General features: G+C 40.5%; 2 protein-coding genes across 5 annotated transcripts in view; one reads left to right on the forward strand and one right to left on the reverse strand.

Annotated features, from left to right (window-relative positions):
* The window catches only part of LOC143963018 (long-chain fatty acid transport protein 2-like), a 252,239-nt gene that overhangs the window by 234,344 nt on the left and 2,745 nt on the right, over positions 1 to 15,150 (reverse strand). The gene's annotated exons all lie outside the window — the stretch shown is intronic.
* LOC143963016 (uncharacterized) overlaps positions 5,795 to 15,150 on the forward strand; it is an 82,568-nt gene continuing 73,212 nt past the window's right edge. The window contains exon 1 of the mRNA XM_077472557.1: positions 5,795 to 5,934. Within this exon, the coding sequence (XP_077328683.1) occupies positions 5,900 to 5,934 (35 nt within the window). The 5' untranslated portion in view covers positions 5,795 to 5,899. The remainder of the gene's footprint in view (positions 5,935 to 15,150) is intronic.

Consider the following 15,150-nt stretch of genomic DNA (forward strand, 5'->3'; position numbering starts at 1 on the left):
GTTACGTCTAAGAAATTTATAGTATCAGTATGGCTGTTAGAACTACATTCCAAATTAAGGCAATTATTGTTAACCCAGGATACAAAGAGGCACAATTAAGAGAGGCACTATCGTCTATGTATCGGTCATATAATAGGATAGGACCTGCACATGGGTTGGTAACAGAGAAGAGAAAATCCTCCTCCCACAAACCTATGTACGGGTTTGCCAAGGATGGTGAGAAACGAGCCCCCATGGAGTCCCCCCTACACTGCAAGTAAAAAACACGGTCGAACATGAAATAATTGCGGGTAAGAAGGAAATCAACTGCCATAATCAGAAACTATAAGCTTTACATCATATATACTATATTGTGTCAAATGGTATGGGAGAGCTTTGATTGCAAGGTCATGGGCAATACACGAGTATATAACGATTTTACATCTAATGTAAGCCACTGGTAACCATTTTTCCACTCTAACTCCTGTATATATTTCAATACTGATGAGGTATCCTTGATATTTATCCACATGTGTGCTGTGAACAAGGCTTATCGCCAAAACGCGCCTGCCGCTCTCTGTGTACTCACTGGTATGACAAAGTAAAATACTTGAGGGCTATGGAGTTGCCAGTTGTCTTTTCTCAATGACTGGTTTTGTCTTTTGGGGGATGGGAGGACACTATAGCTTAGGCACCCAGATTGCGACTTCCAGTTTTTACCTAAACTCCACTGCTCTGAGCAATGCATCATTTTGTTAAAACCTGGAAGCATACTGGTTTCTATGCCTAGCGGCACCAGATTTTGCACGCTCCAATTTTAGTAAATTACCACCACTGGATGCTCAGTGTGCACGATAGCAGTATCTGCAGCAGTGTTTAGTACTTTGGCTGTAGATGGGCTCATAACCTGTTGGAAAGCAACTGCAAATATGACCCATAAACAATCAGGATGTTGCTGGACACTTAAGTGAATACAGAAAAATCAAAAAAGAAAACACTGCACTATCCAAACATAAAAGAGCTGCTAACACAACCAAATGGATATTTTTAGATAAAAAGTGTACAATCTAAGTAAACGTGTAGCGCTACACGTTTACTTAGATTGGACACTGAAGTAAGCCCTTATTTTTATTGAACAAAAAACAACGAGAACACAGACAGGAATAAGCATCTTAACCATCCATATTTCCAGTAGGATCAATCTATTATGCAATGTTTGGATTAGATTTAGATCATTCATTCAGCTGGTTTTGTGCGGTAAACCCCAGTGTCAACATTACTACTTGTTCAGTGTGAAACTCATGGAGACGTTATCAAGTGTAAGAAACACCTGCAGATTGCTAGCAGTCTACTTAGAGTTTTTGGTCATCAGTTTAGAAATTATATGGTATTCCATGTACCAGTTAAGGACAGCCACTGCAAGGCAGAACGGGGCAGAAAGAGGGAGTCCAGCAAATTTTTTTTTTAAAGTCAGCAGCTACAAATACTGCAGCTGCTGACTTTTAATAAATGGACACTTACCTTTCCTGGAGTCCAGCGATGTCGGCAGCCAAGGCTGAGCAATCGTTCGGCTCTCGACTGCTGCCATTCTTCTCGGTGAGGGAATCAGGAAGTGAAGCTTTGCGGCTTCACTTCCCGGTTTCCTACTGCGCATGCGCAAGCCGCGCAGCGCAATGGGAATGGTCCGCGCTGTCTCTGGGACCCGTGTGTGTCCCAGCAGACAGCACGCCAGGACCAGAAGAGGCATTGACTCCCGTGGGAGTCTATGCCCGGAAGTGGGTGCAAATACCTGTCTTAGACAGGTATCTGCACCTCCCTTCCCGAAAGGTGCCAAATTTGACACGGGGGGGGGGGGGGGGGAGGGTTCCAAAAAGTGGAGGTTCATTTTTTGTGTAAATCTCTGCTTTAAAAGAGAAAAATCTCTTCCATCTGTACAAGATCGGGACTAATAGGGAGCAATTACGGTTATCTATAACCCTTTCCAGTGTTTGAGTTGAAGCAACTCTTCCTCTTCTGAACTTTTCAATTCAGTTTTAAAGTGTTACTAAACCCAGGACCCTGCATTCATCTGGTCTCTCACAGTACACAGAACATGGAAATGCAAACATTTTAGTAAATATAAACTGCTAAATACCTTTTATCATCAGCGGTATATAGCAGTCTTGTGACTTCTATCAGTGTCCAGTTAAAGCTTGTGGGAAGAGTTTTCCTTCTACTCTGACTGTCCTATGAGGCTGTATGACCCCTGACCCTCTGGCTGGACAGTGCTGATTGCCCCCCCCCCCAGAGAAAAAATACAACTCTCTAACAATATACACCAAACTGAACATGTGCAGAGTGACTCCAGAAGTTCTGTACAAGCATGCTTTACTGCATATACAGACTGATTTTACTGTTGTGGGTTTAGTAACACTTTAAGGAACTTCAACAGAAGTCTGATGTGAAGAAAAAAAAATATTACACCTATAAATAGATTGGAACCCCTAAATCCAAATACAGGTGGCCCCGGGGTTACAAACATCTGACTTACAAATGACTCCTACTTACAAACGGAGGGAGACAACAGGAAGTGAGAGGAAATCTACCCCTAGGAAAGGGAAATTCACTCATGTAAGGGTTATCCTGGAAAAAGGTGTCTCCGCTGGAGCTATATCACCAATCCTTGTTTCCACAACAACCCAAAATTTTGAAAATACAATTGTCATAGGGACAGAAAGTGAGGTGAAATCTTCTGAACAGCGACACAGACAGCAGAACAAAGGATACATGGGGTGTTAACCCTTACCTATGCTATCCAAAACAACTTAAACTTTTTTTGGCTGGAGCTTCACTTAAAAAATTTACCTGTTCCGACTTACAAACAACCTGTTCCGACAAACAAATTCAACTGAAGAACAAACCTACAGACCCTATCTTGTTTGCAACCCGGGGACCGCCTGTGTACTCTTTTCAAACCTTTATAAGGTTGAAAATAAATGACCATTGTCCATCAAGTTCAACCTTTCCAAACTCCTGCAGCTTTGGTCCACAGAAAAGCAGCAATTACCCAGTTTAACTGCTGCCAGTCAGGAAAGAGGAGAATGGAATCCTCCATGACACTCACGGGAAGTTGATTGTAATTATTTATGTCCAAATATAGCCTTAATCAATCATAATTGTATTATTAATATTTTGACAGCCTCCTGGAGGGATAGCTCAGGCGGGTTCAGACACGTTTAATCTCATCCCTGGTCAAGACCACTATAATATTTTTTTTCACACATACACGCCTGAGCTCTTTCCTAGTCTTCAGTATATCTAAATATGTTCATCTATTTGCATCTCAAATATATATTTTTTGCTAAAAACAGTACCTACCTAGCATTTTTCTGCCCTCTCATCCGATTTTTCTATTCCTTTTTTCTTTAATTTTCAAACTCTGAACTCTGAACCAAAACCTCATATGTCCTTTTAACAATTTAGTTCCCGCAATTGGACCCCATAATCTAGATGTGGCCTTACAAGACTGATTTATATAGTGATCACATTGCTTGCCACTATATATCTATATCTTCCCTTTTTTTACATACAACAGAAGTCAACAGAAGTCAATCCTGCTGGTCTATATTTAGCCTGTTCTAGCCTTTTACTTTGGAACAGTAGAAAAGGGTCCATAAATTATAAAGAGTTGTGCATGATGTACCTCCCTTCAGTCTGCTTCAGGTGGAAGGGTGAGCAGAAAGGTGGTGCCATCTTTACGGTATTCCATCCTTTCACCTCACATCACTCCTGTACAATCACTTTCAGACCTTCTGCTTAGATAAATGGTCTACAACCAGAGAGGAACCAATCCTAATATTAGCTTACCAATGAAATGTGTAGAAAATGAACTAAAGGTCCTCCTTGATCTCACTCAAACAAGAAGAAGCCACTGAATATGCCAATGCTCTTATGTGCAGCGAATAGGGAACGGTTTAAAAACCAGAGCCTAGGATTACCTCTGTCTTTTTCAGTTTAGCAGCCAGGAGGAGCAAAACACAGACCCGAATGAGTCATTTCAGTTTGATCCCCTTTAAGGCAGAAACAATGGAGTACTATCCGTGATACTTTTTTAATTTGCCCTAACACAATTTTTCAGGACAAGAGCAGTACTCTAGGACTTTGAAGACGGGGACATACCCTGAAAGCTTGTCCTGAAAAATTGTGTGTTATGCAAATAAAAAAAAAGTATCACGGAGAGTACTCAATTGTTTCTGTCGCGAGTGCACTAATACGGCAACAATCACCTCATCCACTTTAAGGGAGACCGACTTGAAATGCCATGAATATACGTTTACAGAGAGAAAGCAATACAGCTAGAATGCATTAAGGTATACACACACTAATACACAACCCACCTATGCGTGTTATTAAGGTATGGGTACAATGTAGTCCTATATATATTATTATTTATTCATTTAGACCAGTAGAATTTGTACCTGAAAGCACTACATACTTCTAAATCTTCTTTCAGTAAGTTCTCACGCTTCTTTTACTTCATGGATTCAGCCTTCTGCAAAACTGTATAGTAGCATATTTATAATTTAGCCTAATTACAGTTGTATTCATTTGTCCATAGACCAGTTCCCAAAACAATACCGAACAGTAGTCATGCAGCAAAACTCACAATTACATCTGAGTGGAAACAAACACTAGTACAAAGGGTCCAACAACAATGCTTTTATGAATGCTTTTGTCATATAACCAAACTACTCCATTTAGATCTACATGGAAACAGTAGATACAATTGCATAACCTTCATGTTATCCAAAAACGATAATCAGAGTATGGTATGGTGGACACTCTTATAAATAATTATCTGGTGAATTACAAGGATAGCTCACATTTTGGTGTGATTGTTTATACGATATATACTTTACGTATATATTTCCTATATATTATGTCTGTTACTAATGACCATATGCAATTGTTTTTTTGCAGCTGTTTTTTGCTGGAAAATGTAATATGTTTTAATTCAAGGAATGTATCACTGTTGTACATGCTGTATGACACCATGTGCCACAATCTCCTGTAACATATACTGATTACAAGATATTGAATATGCCAAACGGTTATTTGACAGAAAGAACAATGAAAGAACAATGGTTTGTCAAGATTTTTAATAATAAAACTTAACAACTCGTGGCGGATGTTAAAATTTGGATTTATTTTTATTTTTATAACCCAGCCCTACATGGTGATTCACCTGACCTTTATCCAAACATGGGCGCCTTGCAAAAACAGATCTATTTCCTTGTTGAGGTATTGTTAATACTTAACTGGTGGAATCCATACACCTAATCATGTTTGTTCTAAATTTCACAACATAGAATAATAATCCAATCATATTTTTTTATTTTGTTAAATAAATAAAAAAAAATGGAAAACTGTTGATTTATATCCAGATTCTAATACTACAAGTAAGTCAAAGTGCAAAAAAAATGACTAAATACATATGCAAGTCATTAGAACCAAGACTTTTAGTGACAACAAAGTGGACCTATCTCCAAAAATAAAGGCAGGGAATTTTCAATAAATATTGCTTAGTTCTTGGAACTCTGCACATGCCAAGGTAGCATGGCTTTGTGTAAAAGTCTGCCAAAAGTGCAAAATCAAGGCATTACAGTATTTTCTTAAATGTACACCCTAAACCCAGTTTTACCTGGATACTTGAACAGTGAGATAAGGAAATACGTTTTCCTTTAAATACCATTGTTTTTGACATCACAGGTACTGTAGTGACAAGTGTAGTTGTTTACATAAGAGCCACGCCTGCCTTAAGGCATTACAACCCTGCCATTGATACACCTGTACAGTTTATATTTGAAGACTTGCAGAGTTACAATTCATTTGTCCTGTCGCTGTACATAGCACGTTATTGAAGTGGAATACCTACAAGAACATGACTCCTAGGCACTATTCAATCAATTCAAAGAGGTAAGATGACAACAATTTCATATGAATCTATTATAGTTACATTTCTGGCATTAGATTTTTAAGTGAAATAACGGTGGCGTTAGTGAAATTAGCAAGTATACATAAAAAAGATAGACTTTCCTACTATAGGTGACAGAGCATTTAGAATATAGGTCATATATAAGTATATTTAAGATACCAGCACAGAAATATTTCCATAATTTTAAACATTTTTTTTTATTGTCTTTGACAGATTAGTGATCATTGAGTCTACTTTTAACAATGACAAACAGTTGTTCACACAATCAGGATATAAAAGGAATACTAAAATGTGGTAAAAGTTAATATATTGATAAAGCATGCGATTCACGGTTTTGTACAGACCTGCACAAAATGTAGGACAATCCAGAAGGCTTTAGAACCTACCAGAGTTTCAGGTTTGCTACATTGGATTGTTTTCCTTGCCTCATACACACAATGAGAAACCAGACAAAAAAAATTCTGCTTTCGACACAATCTCCAACGATAATCGTTGGTACACAGTTGTTTTCCAAAATTTTCCGATGGGACAAACACAAACATTTTTCTTGTACGATATTAGAGTGGTCAATTTTCATTTAATCAGTAGAGTTCTCATCCGAAAATACTATACAATATACACTACTTCTGAATTTTTTCCTGTCGTACGAGAATTTGGGAACTTTAGAATCTAGTTGCATTCAATATGGAGACTAGCATGCAAAAAAAAAAAGATCATTCCTCTGATAATCTCATTGTGTGTACTAAGCTTTACTCTCCCCATTGTTCTCATTTTGCTGCAAGCAACTTGAGTTTTGTATAATCAATTGTATGAATTATTGGTAGTAGTAGAGTCTGGTGCAGTGCTAGCCACATAGAGAAATGCAGAAAGTTTGGAGATTGAGTGGTGTTTATATAAAGCCTGAAGAGGGATCCAAGTTATCCCAAAAACTTGCATCTTTATTAATGTAAGTTATCCAATGAAGTGTATTCACTAAAGCTGGGCATTAAAGGTTAGATTTTTGTTCGAATGAAAATTCAGAAAAATTGCTCATCTAACCTTTCTGTCTTGACATCATTTAATCAACTAATTTCCTCAGAAACCCCACTATAATTTCAGCCAAACCGACTATGTAGGTGGAATTCCAGACATAATAATCAGGTTTCATTACAGTATTTTTTTCCCCAAAAAACACATTCACAGTTCGAATTTAATTTGTTCAAGAAAAAAAATTGTACATCCCGCGCCTTCGAATTTTCTTGTTACTACAGTTAAAACAAATGTCAATTTGACCCTGCGACTCAACATAAAATCAAAACAAAACTTCTGAAAGCTAACAGTTTTGCACAAAATTTTAGTGGTGAACTTTAAATTTCAAACTAGATGTATGAATGATTGGTCTTCAAGGGCAAGCGATTTGGTGGCAAAAATCGGGAATAGCTTACACCGCTTCTTCCATTCTATGCACTCTAGAGAGATCATTTATCTCATTCTGATTTTGAGACCTTTCACGATGAATCAAAGAGTGAAAAAGCAGGGCAAGGAATCTCTACAACAATCTGCTGCATGCCCCGATTACCACAACTTTCTGCTGAATATTTTGTGTCCCAGAAAACCTGTCAAAATTGTATGTAATTGTAATGTACACTACTTGGGAGTCCTGTAAACATTATCGAGTGTGTGTATATTATATATTATATACACACACACACACACACACACACACACACACACACTTCTAAACCTTGTGGACAGCCTTCCCAGAAGAGAGAAAAATATTGAACCCTACGGACTAAGCCCTTGTACACACGGTCGGAGATTCCGTCAGAATGTTTCCTATCGGACCGTTTTGTCGGATATTCCGACTGTGTGTGGTCTGCATCGGACTGTTTCCATCGGAATATCCGACGGACCAATTTTTCCAACTTGCCGGTAAAATTTTCCGACAAAATGCTCCGATCGGACATACTCCGATCATGTGTAGCCTACTCCGACGGACAAAGTGCCTCGCATGCTCAGATCAAATTCCTAGACCAAAGCTATTGGCTACTAGCCTGAACGTAGTCCCGTCGTAACGAAATAACGTCATCACGTTAGGTACAATCGGATTTTCCGACAACTTAGTCCGACCGTGTGTATGCAACATCACTTCCGGACCTCTTCCGGAATTAATCAGTCGGAATTACTCAGACGGATTTGGTTGTCGGAATCTCCGACCGTGTGTACAAGGGCTAAGACTGGGATGCCATTAAAGTTCATGTATGTGTAAAGGCAGGTGTCACAATACTTTTGGTAATATTCTGTAGTTATATATATCTCACTATGCTATCAGGGTCAGTATTTCTTTAACATGCAGTTGTGAAATATGTATGCGGTTACTTCCTTCTTTTTAACATTTCCATTGCTTGCAATAAGCGGAAAGGAAAGTCACTTAAGGTTTCTAATGGTACATATTTCATTTCTTATGACTTTTACCTTAAAGGAGGGTTGGAATTGGTATGTTTGAAGTATGCTTTAATCCACCTGTCACATAACTCATAAAAAGTTATTACAAATATGTTTAGTTTATAAGCCACTAATAAAAGTTAATAACCCGTATGTGACCCCCTCAAAAATGGCACATATTTGTTGTGGTTATTTACAGTTATATACTGTATATAATCACATGTTAATATTAATTTCGTAATAAGAACTGTACATAATCAGGATAGACAGGTTTGTGGTCAGATAGACCCCTTCTACTAGTGTGATATCTTTGGGAAAGAGACTTTCATACACAGAGGAATGATGTGCTGGCAGGCTTGCAATACTCCTTAATTGTGTAAATGCTGGAAATGAATCCTACGTTCATATATGCCAAAAACACAGTAAAGCTTGTTGCAGGAAGTTTTTGATCAATATTGGGAAAAAAAAAATGTTGAACCCCTTTCAGCTCCAAATCCTTCTTAGCCCCAGAATTTAAAAAAATGAAGGGGTCCTTATAACTACCAAGAAAGGTTGCTTTTAATCTTTTACGCTGATGACGGACCATATATGCATCTTGCAACTTTAATCTGAACTTTTGCTCCATTTTAAAGTATTGAAGTGGGGCCCAAGAACAGACTCCAAAAGATGCCTTCATTACATTTTCTTGTTTGTACTTTTTTCCTCTTTGAAAGTCAGACCTTATTAATGGCAAACTAAATCGGCGAGGAACAGAAGAGACTTTATGGATAATAATGATAATAGCAGGTACCAACCTAATCGCCCACTTCGTTCCTCCCAAGACCTCCTGCTCTCTAGCTCCCTCATCACCTCCTCCCATATCTGCCTCCAGCACTTCTCCCGAGCCTCGCCTATCCTCTGGAATCCACTACCCCAATTTGTCAGAATGTCTTCAAAGTTATCCACTTTTAGGCGACGCCTGAAAACTTTCCTCTTTAGAGAAGCCTATCCTGCCTCCATCTAACAACTGCACCATTTTCTCCATGAGCTCATCCCCACAGCTATTACCCTTTTGTGTAACTTGACCCTCCCTCCTAGATTGTAAGCTCTAATGAGCAGGGCGCTCTGCTTCCCCCTGTCTTGAATTGTATTGTACTGTAATGTCTGCCCTAATGTTGTAAAGCACTGCATAAACTGTCGGCGCTATATAAATCCTGAATAATAATAATCGTATGGGGTCTATAATAGCAGGTATATTATGGGGTCTACTGTGAGGCAGAATGTTTAACTTTGAATAGCTTGGATACAAAATGGCAAGAATGTGGTCATACAAGGGGTGTGCTGGCATCAATATTCAGGTTTTATGGCAATACTTTCAATGTCAGTGCAGAAAAGAGACAGACATTCACTTTGAGTGCTGGACATCTCCTTCAGTCAGCCTTTACCATGGATAGCCCAATGTTCTGCAGGCTGAGCATACTGCAGCCAGGTCCTGGGGGCTGATACTACTAATCTGCGTGACTCAATTAGAGAGATTTACTCACATTCACTGACTGCCATCACCAGGACAGAAAGGGAGGAGAATGTAAGCTTTTACTGTTGTCACTGGAACAAAAGTAAATGGGATAATCTATCACTGGGACATCTGCTTTAGTTACACGTGCTTTTCCTAACTTTGGGAAGAAGATTTCCTTTCACTTCCTGCTTGGTTTATTAAACAGAAAGTGAAATATCCTAAATGGGAACACAGAGCAATAAAAACACACATCGCAAGTCTCCCACGAAGTTCTGGAGTCTCCTGCATTTCTGCGGCGGCTCCCGCTCAACCGCAAGCGCCTCGCAAACTCCCGGAATGATCGTGCGGCGGGGGGGGGGGGGCGACTGTTAGTACACAGTGATCGAGATCGCTTCTGTGATAACACCGTTTGCTCAGTTTATGAATGAACAGGAGCCTCTATCTCCAGTTCATTCATCTCTGGTGCTAGGAAAGGGACTGGGGAATCAATGTCCTCAGTCCCTTTGTCTGTCTCAAAGGGGAGATGTCAGGGTTCTGTTTAAACCCCTGACATGTCACCAAAGCCCTCCAAAAAAATAAGATAAAAAAAAAAAAGTGTAAAAAAATAAAATAAACTACTGACACTACTCTCCCCTGCCCTACCAACACTGTCCACTGCCCCAACCCCCCTCCCCCCAAAAAGCATTGTGAGAAAAAATTCTAAATAAATAAAATTGTAAAGAAATCAATTATAAAAAAAAAAAAAAAAAAAAAAACTACTGACACCATCCACTGCCACATACCCCCTTCTCCAGAAGCACTGTGAAAAAATATTGAAAAAAGGGGATTTAAAAAATATTTTGCCACGGGGGGTTTGGGGGTTTGGTTGTGGGCACCTCCCTGAAATGAGTTTTTGCAGGTTGTAAAAAGATATCACAGGTTTGAACATTTGCCCACTCTGTCTAAAACCACAAAGAAGAAAATTTGTCTGGAATTCGACTTTAAGACCCCCTTTCACACTGAGCCGCCTAGGGCATCAGCAGTAAAGCAGCAATATTTTTAGCGCCACTTTACCGTTGTTTTAGCGGTGCTATTCGGCCACTAGCGGGGTGGTTTTAACCCCCCGCTAGTGGCCAAAGAGGGGTTAAATCCACCCGCAAAATGCTGCCAGAGCGGCGTTTTGCCGGCGGTATTGCAGCGCTGCCCCATTGATTTCAATGGAAAGCAGTGGTGGATTCACCGCTCTTTCACTGCTCCAAAGAAGCTGCTGGCAGGACTTTTTCTGAAGCCCTGCCAGCGCACCGCTCCAGTGTGAAAGCCTTTGGGCTTTCACACTGGAGTGAATGGAGCCGCTTTTTTTCAGGCGCTATGCAGGCTCTATTTTTAGCGCTATAGCACCTGAAATACGTTGGCAGTGTAAAAGGGGCCTCACTGAAGAAAATGAATCATGTCATCGCTGCTGGAAGGAGGATTGAGCCACATGCCTCTCAATAACATACAGCAGCAGGCTTAGACAGTGGCACTTTAAGGCAGAAGTGAATAAGAATGCAGTGGCTCACTAATACTAGACAATGGGGGTTATTTACGAAAGGCAAATCCACTTTGCACTGCAAGTGCACTTCCAAGTTCTAAGGGGTAGATCTGAAATGAATGGAAGCTCTGCTGATTTTATCATCCAATCATGTGCAAGCAAAAATGCCGTTTTTAATTTTCCTTGCATGTCCCCTTCGGATCTAAAGCTACTTTACTTCCAAGTCCACTTTCAAGTGCACTTGCAGTGCAAAGTGGATTTTCTTTTAGTAAATAACCCCCAATGTTTTTGAGCATAGAAGCTGAACTGTTTCTTCTGTATATCATTTCCCGTTGTTTCTTCCATTACAAGTATGCAAATCCCTTAAAATTACAACTCTTTCCATCTACTTAGCCTCTGCTAATAGCTCTAGACTTGCTCATAAATGACACTAGAAATTATCACTGCCGCTTGCTGCTCAGCAACTGCTGTCAAGTTGTTACTTCAAGTGGAGAATTCAAAAAGGGTTTTATTATAAATCTGTGAAGTCACTGTTTTCTTTAAGTCCGTATAAGTTGTATCTTGTGTTGAGCCCTGATTAAGAGGGATGCCTTGGAAACATGCTGGATGTTTTTATATATGACAGGTTATACCTATAAATATAAAGGCTAAGTTCACTTGAAAAAATAAATTTAAAAAACGCACATCTTTTTGTAGGTAAAATAAAATGCATTTATTATTTTTTATTAGGAGCCTGTAAGTCACTGCACCCATGATCAGCAGATCATGGATGTAATGCCAGGCTCTTGCAGACTTTCAGTGTAGGGCAGGCAGTTACTGAATTGTAGGTAAAAGCGCTCTTCTAGAACACTCACCAGCGCCTACGTAGTTCATTGAGAACTACAAGCCATCAGCCAAAATGGATGAAAGTAGTTGTAGTTCATTTACTCATTCACAGAACTCTGAATGAATGACACGGCCAGGTGGTCAGAGCCCCTCATGCCTGTGCTGTTTTTTAAATTGCGGTAGAGGGTGTGAGGAAAGGATTCCACGCCCGCTGTTACAACAGAGGTTACTGATTTAACATGATGATTATGGGTGTAACGTGTAGCATGTAATGAAAGGTGAACTTATCCTTTAAAATCATCAAGGACCCTCATCCATTTCTGGTCTGGCGCCCCTTTCTGTATTTCTATGGTTTCAGCTACTTTTGGGTGCCCATCATTGGAAGCCTTGCTGTGTGGGAACCACAATCCCTGAGTTATTGAGCTTGTTTGAAGCTTTCCTTCATCTGACTACACATGCGATTCCCAGCACCACTTTGAGTATGTTTTACTGGAAAATATTAGGCCCTGTACATGAAATGCGTGTGAAAAGGTTTTCAGGCTTGTTGCCAAATGCTTGAGTTTTGTTTTGGCCGTATTTTTTATACCGTCTACTGGTTGGTCTAGACTAGATCGATGACTGCTTGAAAAACTTCCTTGCAGCAGCTTAGGCTCTGTGTCTATGGGCTTTAGTTTGAGATCCTGACAAAAGTAATTAACATTTGGCCTGTAGCTGACCTCCTTCTGACCTGCTTCTAGCTTGATATATGCAGCTTTTGCTTTTTTTTATAGATTTTTTGGAAATGCAAAACCTGTTTGAAGCCAGCAGATGCCAGTCAACACAAGCTTTTACACTCACATAGTGTAACTTAGTTTTTGTGAAACATCTGATAGTAAAAGTTGTGCAAGTTCACATACCTTACTCAGCGATGTTCGTGGATGATCTGTTGAATTTTAATTTTCCATCCAAAGCTTTTATAGAAGGTGTTTAGGTTTATGGGTGGGAAGCCTTTACATAAAGAGAACCATAATTAATTACACTAGCTTAAGGCCCATTTCACACTACTGATCCGTTCAGATCCGCCTGTCAGTTTTTCAGGCGAACCTGAACGGATGCTCCATAGAGCTCTATGGAGCGTCGGATGTCAGCGGTGACAAGTCCGCTGACATCCGACCCGCTCCAATCCGAAAAAGTGTAATGCACTGAAGCAATTTTTCCATCCGTCATCGGATCGGATCGGGGGATGACGGACACTGCGGTCTGTCGTCACCCGATCTCCCATAGGGGAGAGCAGCGCTGTGACAGGTCCGTCCCTGCGCAGTGTGCAGAGACAGACCTGTCATCTTCTGCTCAGCGGAGATCGCTCCGGTGATCCCCGCTGAGCAAGCGGATATCCACAGGGCGGATCAGCACTGATCCGCCTCATGTGAAAGGACCCTTAGAGTTTAAATTATGCTTTGCTTCTGTCTTCTTCTCAAACATGCAGTGCCATAGAGAAAAAACATGATATGACCTTGATTGCAATGAACCACTTCACCTAGATCAGGGTTGCCCAACCTTTTGAAGAGTGAGGGCCACTTAATCGACTTGGTAACAGGTCGCGGGCCACAATGAGTGGAGCGGGCAGATGACAGGTTCTGTCCACTCTGCATATGCAGAGTGGACACGGACACAGCCCACTCTACTCTATGGGCCCTCTTATCCAATCTGCCCAGATGGAAGGGCACGGTTGCCCTTCTGTTTTTTTTTAGGGGATCGGATTGGAGGTAGGTGGGTGTAAACAGACACAAGTCCATTTACATCTGCTGCTCCACAGAGGTGAATGGAGGGTCTGATGGGATTGGGCTGATCATGTGAAAGGGGCCTGAGGCTGCTTTCACACTGATGCGCTAAGGTTTACCCACACTGAAGGTGCAGCGCAGTGCACCTGTGGCTTTCCTGCAGATAAGCTGCACTTTGCCATAGACTTCTATTATATCCTGCAGGTGTGCACCAAACTCGTAGGTAATAACAGAAGTCTATGACTGTGCTGGTAACCCGCAGGCGCACTGCACTGCACTGCACCTGTGGATCAGTTTGAAAGCAGCCCAGTAACCATTGCAGAACAAATATTCCCATATATACAATGTGATTTTAGTAATGTACCTTCAATAACGGTCTTCCATTTAGGTATTGCTGGCTGTTGCTGTCTCAGGCAGAGTGCATTTAGTATCACTTTGTCTGTGACAGAAGCCGGCGCAATACAGGAAGCATCGGCTTATGCGACTCCGCTCTGTCCACAGCCTTGCTTCCTCTAATGCCCGGCTTAATTCACATCACTGATGCTCTGGGATGGCGGGTTGGCACGCTCTAGGCTTGCCAACCCACCATCCCAGAGCAGGAGGTCGCGGGCCACATCTGGCCCCCGGGCCACTGGTTGGGCACCCCTGACCTAGATCCAGGTTCAAACCAAACATGGCCAATCTGTAGTGACAGATATTTACATTAGTAATTTGCTTCACGTGGTAAACCAATTTGTTTGTAAGGGGTAAAGTTGGTCCTTTACCAAGCCCAAATAAAGTTACCCCTATCATAATGCTATAGGGCACTTTAAAAAAAATAAGTTCCATATTAAAGGTGCATACACCTAATGATCAATTCACTTAGTGACCAGATGAGATCATATAAAATGTAAAACAAAGTGTAGGATATACTGTAGAAGCGAGTTAGGGATGAAAAGGTTCCCTAATTAAGTTAAGTAATGCCATGGATGCTCATTTTAAATCCAACTGGGTAAGTTGATCACATGTACAAATGCACTGGATTGCTTATACTATACCAGCTCAAAAAACTGTGCTTGGAATATAATTATCCACAGTGGAAAAATATTGATAATATAAACAATAATGAGAAGCAGCGGCTCTGCTGCAAGATATTTTCCACAGAATAGATGCTAATATATCAAAAAAGAGCCACGCTATAAAA

This window comes from Lithobates pipiens, unplaced genomic scaffold (genome assembly GCF_037356315.1).
Source record: "Lithobates pipiens isolate NorthernLeopardFrog02 unplaced genomic scaffold, aLitPip1_a1.2 Scaffold_8, whole genome shotgun sequence".
Taxonomy (NCBI): domain Eukaryota; kingdom Metazoa; phylum Chordata; class Amphibia; order Anura; family Ranidae; genus Lithobates; species Lithobates pipiens.